The sequence below is a fragment of the Schistocerca piceifrons genome, chromosome 1 (genome assembly GCF_021461385.2).
Source record: "Schistocerca piceifrons isolate TAMUIC-IGC-003096 chromosome 1, iqSchPice1.1, whole genome shotgun sequence".
NCBI classification, from domain to species: Eukaryota; Metazoa; Arthropoda; class Insecta; order Orthoptera; family Acrididae; genus Schistocerca; species Schistocerca piceifrons.
This window is the reverse complement of record NC_060138.1, coordinates 1,008,796,299-1,008,812,001: the sequence shown is the minus strand read 5'-3', so window position 1 is coordinate 1,008,812,001 and position 15,703 is coordinate 1,008,796,299. Positions and strand designations below refer to the sequence as shown.

Below are 15,703 nucleotides of genomic sequence, written 5' to 3'. Positions count from 1 at the left end.
GGCGCTCTGCACAACTCACAACTTCGAACGTGATCAGGTGATTGGATGTCACTTGTGTCATACGTTTGTACGCAAGATTTCCACACTCCTAAACATCCCTAGGTCCTCTGTTTCCGATATGATAGTGAAGAGGAAACGTGAAAGGACACGTACAGCACAAAAGCGTACGGGCCGACCTCGTCTGTTGACTAACAGAGAGCGCCGATAGTTGAAGAGGGTCGTGATGGGTAATGGCAGGCATATATGCAGCCCATCACACAGGAATTCCAAACTGCATCAGGGTCCACTGCAAGTACTATGGCAGTTAGGCGGCTGCTCATAAGCCACACATCATGCCAGTAAATATCAACGACGCCTCGATTGGTGAAGGAGTGTAAACATTGGACGATTGAACGGTGGTAAAACGCTGTGTGGAGTGCCTAATCGCGGTACACAATGTGGCGATCCGGTGGAGAATCCCCGGTGAACGTCATCTGCCAGCGTGTGAAGTACCAAAAGCAAAATTCGGAGGCGGTGGTGTTATGGTGTGTTCGTGTTTTTCATGGAGGGTGCTTGCACCCCGTGTTGTTTTGCATGGCACTAACACAGCACACTTCTTGCTTCCCACTGTTCAAGAGAAATTCGGGGATGGCGATTGTATCTTTCAACACGATCGAGCACCTGTTCATAATGCACGGCCTGTGGCGGAGCGGTTACACAATAATGTACCTGTTATGGACCGACCTGCACAGGGTCCTGACCTGAATCCTATAGAACACTTTTGGGATGTTTTGGAACACCGACGTCGTGCCAGGTCTCACCGACCGACATCGATACCTCTCCTAACTGCAATATTCCGTGAAGAATGGTCTGCCATTCCCCACGAAACCTTCCTACATCTGACTGAATATATGCCTGCGAAAGAGGAAGCTGTCATCAAGGCTAAGGGTGGGCCAACACCATACTGAATTCCAGCATTACCGATGGAAGGCGCCACGAACTTGTAAGTCATTTTCAGCCTGGTGTCCGCATCCTTATCACATAGTGTACGTCGGAGGAAACGGTATAGTTGTTGACTCTTCTAGGAAGGCATGCTCTAGGAACTTGAAGAGTAAACCAGACTGTAGTACGCAACGCCTCTTTTGCAATGTTTGGAGTTGGTTGATTATCTCTGTGATGCTTTAGTGCTTATTAAATGGACATGTAACGAAAAACGCAGCTCTTCTTCGGATCTTCTCTATTCCCTCTATCAAACCTATATGTTGTTGATGCCAAAGTGACGAGTAATATTCCAGTATTGGTGGAACGAGGATTTTTTTAAAGCTATTTCCTTTATTGATGGACTAAATTTCCTCAGGATTGTTCCAATGAGTCTCAATCTCCAATTTTCCTTTTCTGCGATTAGTTTTATGTGGTCGTTCTGCTTTAAACAGCTCGGTACGCATACTTGAAGATAATTTATGGACTTTTCTGCTTCCAGTGGGTGCTCTGCAATCGAATAGTCATATAATAGCCAGAAGATGGATAGTACGTTGCAATATTGTGCCATGAGGACTCATAAAACTTGGAAGTAAGAAAATGTGAAATTATTGTCATTATCAATGAACGTCCATTCTTTACAGATATATTAGTTTTCAGTGAAATAATCACTTCTATACATACTATTCAATAGGAAATATGTATCAATGCTTAATTTATGTAATTAGTCTAAAAATAAGATTTTGCTGAACTAGCTGAACTATTGTCATCGTGCACTGTTTGCGAAGTTACTTCTACATCTACATCTACATCTATACTCCGCGAGCCACCTTACGGTGTGTGGCGGAGGGTACTTATTGTACCACTATCTGATCCCCCCTTCCCTGTTCCATTCACGAATTGTGCGTGGGAAGAACGACTGCTTGTAAGTCTCCGTATTTGCTCTAATTTCTCGGATCTTTTCGTTGTGATCATTACGCGAGATATATGTGGGCGGTAGTAATATGTTGCCCATCTCTTCCCGGAGTGTGCTCTCTCGTAATTTCGATAATAAACCTCTCCGTATTGCGTAACGCCTTTCTTGAAGTGTCCGCCACTGGAGCTTGTTCAGCATCTCCGTAACGCTCTCGCGCTGACTAAATGTCCCCATGACGAATCGCGCTGCTTTTCGCTGGATCATGTCTATCTCTTCTATTAATCCAACCTGGTAAGGGTCCCATACTGATGAGCAATACTCAAGAATCGGACGAACAAGCGTTTTGTAAGCTACTTCTTTCGTCGATGAGTCACATTTTCTTAGAATTCTTCCTATGAATCTCAACCTGGCGCCTGCTTTTCCCACTATTTGTTATATGTGATCATTCCACTTCAGATCGCTCCGGATAGTAACTCCTAAGTATTTTACGGTCGTTATCGCTTCCAATGATTTACCACCTATGGCATAATCGTACTGGAATGGATTTCTGCCCCTATGTATGCGCATTATATTACATATATCTACGTTTAGGGAAAGCTGCCAGCTGTCGCACCATGCATTAATCCTCTGCAGGTCTTCCTGGAGTACGTACGAGTCTTCTGATGTTGCTACTTTCTTGTAGACAACCGTGTCATCTGCAAATAGCCTCACGGAGCTACCGATGTTGTCAACTAAGTCATTTATGTATATTGTAAACAATAAAGGTCCTATCACGCTTCCTTGCGGTACTCCCGAAATTACCTCTACATCTGCAGATTTTGAACCGTTAAGAATGACATGTTGTGTTCTTTCTTCTAGGAAATCCTGAATCCAATCACAAACCTGGTCCGATATTCCGTAAGCTCGCATTTTTTTCACTAAACGTAAGTGCGGAACCGTATCAAATGCCTTCCTGAAGTCCAGGAATACGGCATCAATCTGCTCGCCAGTGTCTACGGCACTGTGAATTTCTTGGGCAAATAGGGCGAGCTGAGTTTCACATGATCTCTGTTTGCGGAATCCATGTTGGTTATGATGAAGGAGATTTGTATTATCTAAGAACGTCATAATACGAGAACACAAAACATGTTCCATTATTCTACAACAGATTGGCGTAAGCGAAATAGGCCTATAATTATTCGCATCTGATTGATGACCCTTCTTGAAAATGGGAACGACCTGCGCTTTCTTCCAGTCGCTAGGTACTTTACGTTCTTCCAGCGATCTACGATAAATTGCTGATAGAAAGGGGGCAAGTTCTTTAGCATAATCACTGTAGAATCTTAAGGGTATCTCGTCTGGTCCGGATGCTTTTCCGCTACTAAGTGATAGCAGTTGTTTTTCAATTCCGATATCGTTTATTTCAATATTTTCCATTTTGGCGTCCGTGCGACGGCTGAAGTCAGGGACCGTGTTACGATTTTCCGCAGTGAAACAGTTTCGGAACACTGAATTCAGTATTTCTGCCTTTCTTCGGTCGTCCTCTGTTTCGGTGCCATCGTGGTCAACGAGTGACTGAATAGGGGATTTAGATCCGCTTACCGATTTTACATATGACCAAAACTTTTTAGGGTTCTTGTTTAGATTGTTTGCCAATGTTTTATGTTCGAATTCGTTGAATGCTTCTCTCATTGCTCTCTTTACGCTCTTTTTCGCTTCGTTCAGCTTTTCCTTATCAGCTATGATTCGACTACTCTTAAACCTATGATGAAGCTTTCTTTGTTTCCGTAGTACCTTTCGTACATGATTGTTATACCACGGTGGATCTTTCCCCTCGCTTTGGACCTTAGTCGGTACGAACTTATCTAAGGCGTACTGGACGATGTTTCTGAATTTTTTCCATTTTTGTTCCACATCCTCTTCCTCAGAAATGAACGTTTGATGGTGGTCACTCAGATATTCTGCGATTTGTGCCCTATCACTCTTGTTAAGCAAATATATTTTCCTTCCTTTCTTGGCATTTCTTATTACACTTGTAGTCATTGATGCAACCACTGACTTATGATCACTGATACCCTCTTCTACATTCACGGAGTCGAAAAGTTCCGGTCTATTTGTTGCTATGAGGTCTAAAACGTTAGCTTCACGAGTTGGTTCTCTAACTATCTGCTCGAAGTAATTCTCGGACAAGGCAGTCAGGATAATGTCACAAGAGTCTCTGTCCCTGGCTCCAGTTCTGATTGTGTGACTATCCCATTCTATACCTGGTAGATTGAAGTCTCCCCCTATTACAATAGTATGATCACGAAACTTCTTCACGACGTTCTGCAGGTTCTCTCTGAGGCGCTCAACTACTACGGTTGCTGATGCAGGTGGTCTATAGAAGCATCCGACTATCATATCTGACCCACCTTTGATACTTAACTTAACCCAGATTATTTCACATTCGCATTCGCTAATAATTTCACTGGATATTATTGAATTCTTTACTGCTATAAATACTCCTCCACCATTGGCGTTTATCCTATCCTTGCGGTATATATTCCATTCTGTGTCTAGGATTTCGTTACTGTTCACTTCCGGTTTTAACCAACTTTCCGTTCCTAATACTATATGCGCACTATTTCCTTCAATAAGAGATACTAATTCAGGAACCTTGCCCTGGATACTCCTGCAGTTTACCAATATTACGTTAACTTTTCCTGTTTTTGGTCTCTGAGGACGGACGTTCTTTATCAACGATGATAATGTCCTCTCTGGTAAGCCGTCAGGTATTTTATCGTTTCGCCCAAGGGGGGGTCCCTCTAACCTAAAAAAACCCCGTGTGCACGCCACACGTACTCTGCTACCCTAGTAGCTGCTTCCGGTGTGTAGTGCACTATTAGGGGAGCAGCACGACACGTTTGTGTTAGTTGTTAAAATTAGGAAATACTTTTGATTATAAAGGGTTACTCAGAAATACCTGCAGTGTACCAGAAGACAACGGTATGGGATATAAAAGATATACAGGAAAATGAAGCATATCAATAGAAACAGGATCCGCTTGAAGTTTCGATTTGTAATAGGCGGTAAGGATTAGTCGCAGAGCGCACACCACTAGGGATAACCGTTTCAGTACACAGCGTAGAATTGAGCGATGCATGTGTTTTGTGTTCTTCAGTTCGCTAAACGTGAGTCAGTTGTCACGATGCTGCTGTCATTTAGTAGCAAATATCAGATAAATTCTCCAACAAACAAATCATTCCTTGAGTGTTACAACACATTCAGCGAGACTGTCAGTTCAGCCGGTACCGTCAGCAGAAAAGGTGAAGTGTTTGTGGGAGTAATTCATCAGAACCCAGAAGAAATAGACGACACATGCGAGCAGAGAACTGCGGATAACATAGCCAAATGCCTAGTGAAACCTACGCAAACCTCTGCGTGTGAAGCCGTACCACCTGCTCTTGTTACACGGGCTGACTACCCATGTCAGCCGGCAGCGGTGGCCGAGCGGCTCTAGGCGCTTCAGTCCGGAACCGCACGACTGCTACGGTGGCAGGTTCTTATCCTGCAGCGGGCATGGTTGTGTGTGATGTCCTGAGGTTAGTTAGGTTTAAGTAGTTCTAAGTCTAGGGGCTGATGACCTCCGACGTTAAGTCCCATGGTGCTCAGAGCCATTTGAACCATTTTTACCCATGTCAAGAGCTTCGCTCTGACATTTGCAATTACTGGCAGCGGATCAGCGTATGATCGTCGAAATGGCAGAGATAACCGAGTGCGTAATAGAGAAGCAACTATAATCGCTTATTAGTGGAAAGGCACCAGGACAAGATGAAACACCTATGAGATTCTACAAAGTTTATGCAAAAGAACTTGCTTCACTTCCAGCAGCAGTTTATGGCACTCTGCTGGAGTATCGAACGGTACCCAGCACTGCACAAAAGCCCTGGTCGTTCCTGTTTTCAAGGAAGGTCGTAGGTCAGATGCACATAGTTATATATGCCTGTATCGTTGATGCCAATCTGTTGTAGGATTATGGAGCATGTTTTACTAAGCGTATCGGTTCTGAAGAACGAAAAAATTGTCCTCTATGAAAATCAATCTGGATTCCGCAAACAGAGGTCTTGTGAAACTCAGCTCGCTGTGTTACTTCATGAGACCCAGGCGCTGTAGACAATGGCTCTCAGGTTGACACCCTGTTCCTCGACGTAAGGAAGAACGTGTCATCTAGTGAAAAAAAAATGTGAGCGCACGAATATTGGACCAGGCCTTGGACTAATTTCTAGACCTCCTAACAGACAGAACTCAACACGTCGCTTTTGAATGGTTCAAATGGATCTGAGTACAATGGGACTTAACATCTGAGGTCATCAGTCCCCTAGAACTTAGAACTACTTAAACCTAAGTAACCTAAGAACATCACACACATCCATGCCCGAGGCAGGATTCGAACGTGCGACCGTAGCAGGCGCGCGGTTCCGGACTGAAGCGCCTAGAATCGCTTGGCAGCGCGGCCGGCGTCGCTTTTAATGGAATAAAGTCGACAGATGTTAAGATGATTTCCGGAGTAGCCCAAAGAAGTGTGATAGTACCGTTACCGTTTACAGTGTATATAAATCATCTAGATGAAAGAGTCGGGATCTATTAACGACTGTTCGTAGAAAACAGTATCCATTTGCAGAACGACGTACAGAGGATTGAAGTGTGGTGCAATCTCTGACAGTGGACCCTGAATGTAAATAAATGTAATATATTGCGCTTACAGGAGAAAAGAAGTCCATTACCGTACAACGGCAATACTGATGACAAATTGCTGGAAACAGTAGCAAGCGTAAAAATCTAGGAGTAACTATATATAGCGATCTTTAGTGGAATGACGAAATAAAGTAAATAGCAGGAAAAGCATATGCCAGGCTGAGATTCACAGGATGAATCTTAAGGAAATGTAATTCATCCACGAAAGAAGTGACTTACAAGACGCTTGTTCGACGATTTTTAAATATTAATTCTTCAATCTGTGACCCTTACAAGGTAGGAATGATAGACAAGATACAGGAGGACCAACGAAGAGAGGCGCGTTTCGTCACGGGATCGTTTATTCCAATGCTCAAAAATCTCCAGTGCCATGCGCTACAAGAGAGGCGTTGTGGATCACGGAGAGGTTTATTATCGAACTTTCGAAAGAGTATTTTCCGGTAAGAGCCAGAAAACACATTATTTCCTTCCATATACGTCTCGAGAAATGACTACGACGAGAAAATTGGAGAAATTAGAGCTAATATAAAGACATAGCGACAATCTTCCCATCACCTTTCGCGAGTGCATCAGGTAAGGTGCGATCAGTTAGTAGTACCGGAAGTACCCTACGTCGCACAGTGTCATGTGGCTTGCGGAGTACTGATATAGACGTAGATACAGAAGGTACATGGTTTATCAGAAGTGTTGGTTTCCAGTGACGAGACAACGTTTCATGTGTCTGTAAAGGTGTACCGTCATAATCTGCATGTTTGGGGCATATAACATCCACACGACATGAAACTTTCCTGGCAGATTAAAACTGTGTGCCGGACCGAGACTCGAACTCGGGACCTTTGCCTTTCGCGAGCAAGTGCTCTACCATCTGAGCTACCCAAACACGACCCAGGACCCGTCCTCACAGCTTTACTTCCGCCAGTACCTTGTCTTCCACTTTCCAAATTTCACAGAAGCTCTCCTGCGAACCTGCGAATTCTCATTCTGGAAACATCCTCCAGGCTGTGGCTAAGCCATGTCTCCGCAGTATCTTTTCTTCCAGGAGTGCTAGTTGCGCAAGGTTCGCAGGAGAGCTTCTGTGAAGTTTGGAAAGTGGAAGACGAGGTACTGGCGGAAGTAAAGCTGTGAAAACGGGACGTGAGTCGTGCTTGGGTAACTCGGATGGTAGAAAACTTTCCCGCGAAAGACAAAGGTCCCGAGTTCGAGTCTCGGTCCGGCACACAGTTTTAATCTGCCAGGAAAGTTTAATATTAGCGCACATTCCGCTGCAGAGTGAAAATCGCATTCTGGATACACACGAAATTATATAACACATTCGTGATTCACATAAAATTAGCAACCATTGTACCTACCTCCTAGTCAAAAGTTTATGGTCTATGTTTCTTTGCAGATATAACTGGTTTCGTTTACCTGGACATGCTGCAGCAATATCTTTTGGTAAAATTACAACAAATTTTTTTCAGACGTTCGTGATTACCTCTTTGGCGAACTGCCTCGGCGTTGAACTGGAAGTGCTGGTCATCAAGACTGCTCTTATTCAGCGTCGCCTGTGGTCACATGACTCTGCTCGAAGCGTTTTCTCCCTTTGATCTTATGTCAAAGATCTTGCCCTCACTAACATTTAATAGGAAAGAGTTGCAAGTAACGGTAATTAATGCGATCGCTGCTATTGACGGTTATGTGTACGACAAGAAGAATTTCTCTAGCGTTTTGACTATTGGACACAGATCACTCAAATAAACTATAAATTTAGAAAGTCATAACCAGAGTTTGTAAAAGAAATGAAACATGTGACGATAACAATAGCTGTAGTATCAGGCGCAGGACGTCCATAAAAGTTCAGTGACATCGCCTATAACAGACGCGAACCAACAAAGTCTATACCTCTTTTTCATTAAAGAGCCTCCTGCAGGCGTTGAACACAGTCAGATTTCATCATACAGACTGTAATTAAAAGAGGGCTGTGTTATTGCTTACACCTTACATCACAGTGTCTGCATTTTATGCCTTTGTTGAGAAAGTTTCTAGCTGATTGCGGGAACCTCGCAAACATCATCCACCCTTACAATCGTTTCAGTTAATTTTTGGTTATTTCTGTTATATATGCTTAATGTCTCACAGTCAAATTCTATAAAAGTAACATCATCCCACGCCTAGAATATAGAAATACAGTATTTTTCTGTTACATGAATGGCTGCATATCAGAACTCGTCTTATCAGTTAGTTTTAGAGCCATATAATTCTTAGGTGGTCGTCATATATAATGCAAAAAGCAAACTTCTCCCACAAAATGACAAACAATGGAATACGTCTTACCGCAAGTGAAGAATCATTGACACCACTCGTAAATGGTTCAGTTACTGTGGCATATGGGGAATCAAAGCACTCTGTGTAGTTAGTCCACGTCATCCAGGTTCCATTCTCGTAACAAAGCTTGGATGCATTTCGCTGCAAACGTAAATAATAACTTTAAATTAATGGAAGTATGCTAAAACTGTAAAACATACACTAAGTATTAGATGTAAATAACTGCAACTCAGTTAAAAATGCAAGTGAACCATGAAACTAAGAATAAACTGTTAATGTATATTCCGTAAGCTTCATAATAAAAAACGGAAATGTGCAACAGTTCTGAATAAGTATGAAATTAAAACGAACAGCAAAAAAATAAAAAAATAAAAAAAAATATATAAAAAAATTGACGGTGAGACAACAACAGACGAGGACACACGGCATTAAATTTCAAAGAAATAAAATAGAAAACACAAAATCTTATCATTTAGCTCTTTTCGTTACATAAGAGGAGGCAGCTTGGAAGTCAGAAAAATAACTGCAACAGCAAACCGCTGTTTCAATGAAAGAAGATTGTTAGTGAACAAAGCGCCCAGAATAGAAAAGAAATTGTTAAGATATGCGCTTGGGGTATACTTTTACATGGGTGAGAAAGCTGGTTACTGTTGAGCAAAGAAAGCACTTACAACGTAAAGTGTTGGAGAATGCTACGGAGAACCAAATGCATAGAAAGAAAATCCATTAAAATTGTTGTGAAAGAAATCAATCAACTAAGAATCTTAGTAGAAGAAGAAGACGCAAAATAACTTCAACAAATAAAAATGTAGCAAAAATTTGTGAAATAAAATCTATGAGAAGCCAAGAAAGAAAATAGAAGATGATATATGGAAAGTAACAAAATGTCAGTCAAGAATGAATTAAACGGGCAGCAAGAGATAGAAAGCTGTGGTTACATAAACATGGCCTTGATAGTTGATTGACATAGTTATTAAAGCTGAACAATAATGAAAAATTTCAGTAACGGTGATTGAAGGTAGAAGCATACCTTGGGATCGAAGCCGAAAAAGTATTCTGGGCAGGACACAATCTGGTACTCTCCAGGATCTGTCTCTGGCCAGCAGAAAATTTGATCCCATGTTGGCTTACACGTTGCTGAAACGAGAACGAGAAGCAGTCATAAAATGTACACCAGAATATTTCACGTAATTTATTTACATTTTAAGTTGATAACGCTGCATAGAGATCTGTATTTCTTTCTATCTCATAGGTGAGTAAGCAGTTTTGAACCTAGCCTCTTCGTGCCTACGGCTTTACGGGTACGTGCTATCTAAGAACATAACGTGCGTAAATAGGAAGACTTTCAAACTAACCACTAAATACTGTGACAGCGAAGTCTATCACTAAATCTCTTTAGATGGGTTCAAGACCGGAAAAACTGAAGTCCATCATACGCTACAGTCATGTTCGTCTCATGGATTCACGGACGCTATAAGGTACTCAAATGGGGCGTGTATGTGCTTCTTATACAGGGTGAGTCACCTAACGTTACCGCTGGATATATTTCGTAAACCACATCAAATACTGACGAACCGATTCCACAGACCGAACGTGAGGAGAGGGGCTAGTGTAATTATTTAATACAAACCATACAAAAATGCACGGAAGTATGTTTTTTAACACAAACCTACGTGTTTTTAAATGGAACCACGTTAGTTTTGTTAGCACATCTGAACATATAAACAAATACGTAATGAGTGCCGTTTGTTACATTGTAAAATGTTAATTACATCCGGAGATATTGTAACCTAAAGTTGACGTTTGAAACCTCCGACGTTCAGTTGCGTGTTGTAACAAACACGGGCCACGGTCGGCGAGCAGCATCTGCAGGGACATGTTTACGATGACGACCGTGTTTACGAGTCTGGCTGTAGTGCACTGTTGTGGTTTGGTCTCGCTGTCGCAGTGTCCGCATGTAGCGCTTGCTGCTATTGATATTCTGCATTCGTCTCCGCACGCAGACCAACTGTAGTACACCGTGTTACCAGACGTCTGTGATAGTGTAGTGTTGTAGGTACTGTGACCATGGTGTATTCGAACTCTGAAAAGGCGGAGATGATACTCATCTATGGCGAGTGTCGACGAAATGCAGCTGAAGCCTGCAGGGTGTATGCAGAACGGTACCCGGACAGAGAGCATCCAACGTGCCGCACATTGCGAAACATCTACCGCCAACTGTATGCAACAGGTACGGTCGTAGCACGCAAACGGGTCCGTAACAGGCCCGTCACAGGAGAAGCGGGTGCAGTTGGTGTGTTAGCTGCTGTTGCCATGAACCTACACATGCGTACACGGGATATTGCGAGAGCCGGTGGACTGAGTCAAAGTAGTGTCATGCGCATACTGCATCGTCACCGCTTTCACCCGTTTCATGTGTCGCTACATCAGCAATTACATGGTGATGACTTTAATCATCGAGTGCAATTCTGTCAATGGGCATTAACAGAGAATGCGTTGCAGTTCTACCTGTTTACCGATGAAGCGGGTTTCACAAACCACGGGGCAGTGAATCTACGGAACATGCATTATTGGTCCGTGGACAATCCTCGCTGGCTCAGACAGGTAGAGCGACAGCGACCGTGGACTGTAAATGTATGGTGCGCAATCATTGGCGACCACCTCATTGGTCCTCACTTCATTGCAGGGGCCCAAACAGCTGCAACATACATCGCATTTCTACAGAATGATCTGCCAACGTTGCTCGAAAATGTCCCACTGGAAACGCGTCGACGTATGTGGTATCAACATGATGGTGCACCTGCACATTCCGCAATTAACACTAGGCTGACCCTTGACAGGATGTTCGACGGGCGTTTCATAGGACGTGGAGGACGCATAAATTGGCCAGTCCGTTCTCCTGATCTTACACCACTGGACTTCTTTCTGTGGGGTACGTTAAAGGAGAATGTGTACCGTGATGTGCCTACAACCCCAGAGGATATGAAACAATGTATTGTGGCAGCCTGCGGCGACATTACACCAGATGTACTGCGGCATGTACGACATTCATTACGCCAGAGATTGCAATTGTGTGCAGCAAATGATGGCCACCACATTGAACATCTATTGGCCTGACATGTTGGGACACACTCTATTCCACTCCGTAATTGAAAACGGAAACCACATGTGTACGTGTACCTCACCCCTCATGGTTATGTACATGTACGTCAGTGAAAAAGACCAATAAAAAGGTGTCAGCATGTTGACGTAATGTGCTGTTCCAGTCTCTTCTGTACCTAGGGTCCATCACCGTTCCCTTTGGATCACTACGTAATTCGGTGCTCTCCGATACACACGATCGAACAGCGGAGGAGTGGTACTCAAGCGTCAACTTTAGGTTACAATATCTCCGGATGTAATTAACATTTTACAGTACAACAAACGGCACTGATTACGTATTTGTTTATATGTTCAGATGTGCTAACAAAACTAACAGGGGTTCCATTTAAAAAACGTAGGTTTGTGTTAAAAAACGTACTTCCGTGCATTTTTTAATGGTTTGTATTAATCAATAACACTAGCCCCTCTCCTCACGTTCGGTCTGTGGAATCGATTCGTCAGTATTTGATCTGGTTTACGAAATATATCCAGCTGTAATGTTAGGTGACTCTCCCTGTATATTCATACATGGGTATTCTTAGGCTTTTTAGGAAAAAATGTATCTCGTTTTGGTTAATCTTTCTGCAAAGCAGAGTTACTGCATTTGCCCAAGAATAATATGAATTACAGCGACTTCCATTTCGGTCATGATCCACCCACGTACGTCGTACCAAGTTGGTTGTCCCCTAGAGCTGAGCTGCCAGCACTTGATTTAACACAGTCTCTTCCATCACTGAGATTTCAAACATACCAAAAACTTCCACAAGATTTCGGGATTGCAGCCGGATCTCATCGACTTCTTTCCACGATATTTCGGCTGACAACCTTACAGCCATCTTCAGGCGAGTGTTTGACACTGGAGATTGCTAGTTCAAGTCGCTCTATTTATACGTAAAAGTGCCGCAGGCGCGCATGCGCAAGTTACCGTAGCATGCGCGCCACCTGTCGATTCCTAGGCCCTCTACAATATTACTGCATCTATGGAGCGCAATCGAATGCGTGAAAAAAGTAAACCATGCACGCAGACGTGTCCAAAGCAATAAAATTTCAATATTAAAATTACATGTCGCTCGACGTGTCAGAAGCCATAAAAAGTATTGTTTTGGTTGAAATTAAAGAAATCAACGGGTCCCAGGCCTTATTCAATAAAAAGCCGCCATCACGATTAATGAGATTATCCGCTAAACGTATTTCCACGGATTCCTTCACAACTGAATCCCAGAAGGATCTCGATGGGGCCAAGATTTTCGTGGCCGAATAATCCATAGTATGTCCTGTGGAAATACAATGTTCGGCTATAGCCGACTTACTTGGCTGTAAAAGGCGAGTGTGGCGCTCATGTTCAACGCAGCGGTCGTGTACTGTGCGTGTTGTTTGACCAGTGTACGCTTTCCCACACTCGCAAGGTATTTTATAAATTCCAGCCTTCCGTAATCCCAGGTCATCCTTGGCTGAGCCCAGAAGAGCACGAGTCTTTGTAGGTGGCCGGAAGATTGCTTTCACACGATGTTTCTTTAAAATTCTGCCTACTTTCGATGAAATGTTCCCGACATATGGGAGAAATGCTCTGGACTTAAACACCTTCTTATCCTCTTGATCTTGTTGGTGGTCACGTTTTTTCCTCCTTAAAGCAGTACTGACCTGATGTGCAGAATATCCATTACGTTGAAATACCGATTTCAAGTGCTCTAATTCGTCTGCAAGGCTGTCTTTATCAGACACGACATGTGCCCTATGCACCAACGTTCGAAGGACGCCCATAGTTTGTGACGGGTGATGACAGCTTGACGCCTGCAGGTACAGATCCGTATGCGTGGGTTTTCGATAGACCGAATGCCCCAATGACCCATCCACCCTGCGTTTAACCATGACGTCCGGAAATGGTAGGCAACCATCCTTTTCAACTTCCATCGTAAACTGAATGTTTGTGTGGATGGAATTCAGATGTTGTAAAAACCGTGAACGCTCTTCTTCACCGTGAGGCCACACTACAAAGGTATCGTCCACGTACCGCCAGAAGACTGTTGGTTTCAACATCGCCGAATCGAGAGCCCTCTCCTCAAAGTCTTCCATATGGGCATGGTCCTCTACTTATTTTCTATTTAATAATGAATATTTTGAGCAACTTGGCGGTGTTGCCATGGGCAGTCCTCTGTCCCCTCTGGTGGCAAACTTTTATATGGAAGACTTTGAGGAGAGGACAGGGCATGGTCCTCTACTTATTTTCTATTTAATAATGAATATTTTGAGCAACTTGACGGTGTTGCCATGGGCAGTCCTCTGTCCCCTCTGGTGGCAAACTTTTATATGGAAATGTGGGCTATCCTTATGCTTTCCACTACCACCTGACTGTTTCTTCTGGCGAACACAGCGCAGTTGATCTTCGAAAGCTTGTTTCATGTTTCACGCAAATTCGACACGGCAACAAACCTAAGAATAGATTATATAAGAATTTTGTCGCAAGAAAATTCGTCCTGACGATAACTCCTGTTTAATTACTCAAGTAAGTTGAAGGCCGAATTTGGAGATAGCTCGTGGATCCTTTCTTTCGGCTTTATGAGACTAATACTGTTTCATGCGTTCCGTAACGATCAGCTGTGACTGACACCTTTTGAGAGGAAAAAGGCCTTTCAGTAGGAAACAGAGGAAGTGATAGCGAGAGCAATAATTTGATGTAACATTACCTGGAGAGTTAGATGCAAACGTATTTGTGAAATTCCTGCACTCATCCTCCTTCCTCTTCAAGGTCCTCCTGTGCTCTTCCATTACATCCTGAAACAGAAATACCTGTCACATCACACAGCATTAAATGTGCCGCATTTCAGCAGAAAACAGTAACATAGAATGAACCTCAGTGCTCTCTTCTGCCGAAACTTGTAAGCACAGTACATCTGAAAACAGGAAAATGATAATCACTTAGCATCCTAAGATTCACGTGAGAGTTATGTCGTAGCACTAGAACAACTTGACGGAAAGAGTTAAGAAAAAAGGTGTTGCACATGATTGCAGATAAGTATATTGCCTATTTTAAAGCGAAAATTTAAGAATATCAGTAAAATTGATATAAATATGAATGCTTATTAACGTCATTACCAATGACACGAGCCTTTTTTTAGATTTTTGATGTTGCTGAGCAACAGTCATAAAACAATGTATAAATGAACACACGTCATATATATAATTTTCTTATAATTATATATATTTAATTTATGGCCAATTTTGAGCTTGATGTCTTACAATATATGTTAATGACATAAACTCAATCACTTGAAAATATTATAAAAGGCCGAAACTTGAGTCGAAATTAAATATACAACAATACAGTCAAATGGCAGTGTGTTCATTTAAAAATAAAAAGTGAAGTTATAATGGCAGTTACTGAAGTGTGGTGGCAGAAAGGACACGAGTTATGGTCAGCTCAGCACACGGCTATAAACACAATTTCACACAGAGGTAATGCGGGAGTAAACCAAATAATGAACAGAGAAATACGAAGGCAGTTAAGCTACTGTACAGCATAGTGATCACATTATAGTTGTCAAAATAGACACGAAACCAGCACCTAGTATCGTAGAACAACCCTACCAACTCCAGTAGTGATGAAGAGATTAAAAGAGGGTATGACGAGATAAAAGAAATTATTCATAATGTTAAGAGAGGCGATAATTAGTT

General features: G+C 42.6%; 1 protein-coding gene across 1 annotated transcript in view; it reads right to left on the bottom strand.

Annotated features, from left to right (window-relative positions):
• Nucleotides 1-15,703, bottom strand: part of LOC124798039 (secretin receptor-like) — a 182,582-nt gene that overhangs the window by 50,601 nt on the left and 116,278 nt on the right. Inside the window, exons 3-5 of the mRNA XM_047261298.1 lie at nt 14,716-14,803; nt 9,921-10,027; nt 8,900-9,031 (exon numbers count right to left, since the gene is read on the bottom strand). Of these exons, the coding sequence (XP_047117254.1) occupies nt 8,900-9,031; nt 9,921-10,027; nt 14,716-14,797 (321 nt within the window). The 5' untranslated portion in view covers nt 14,798-14,803. The remainder of the gene's footprint in view (nt 1-8,899; nt 9,032-9,920; nt 10,028-14,715; nt 14,804-15,703) is intronic.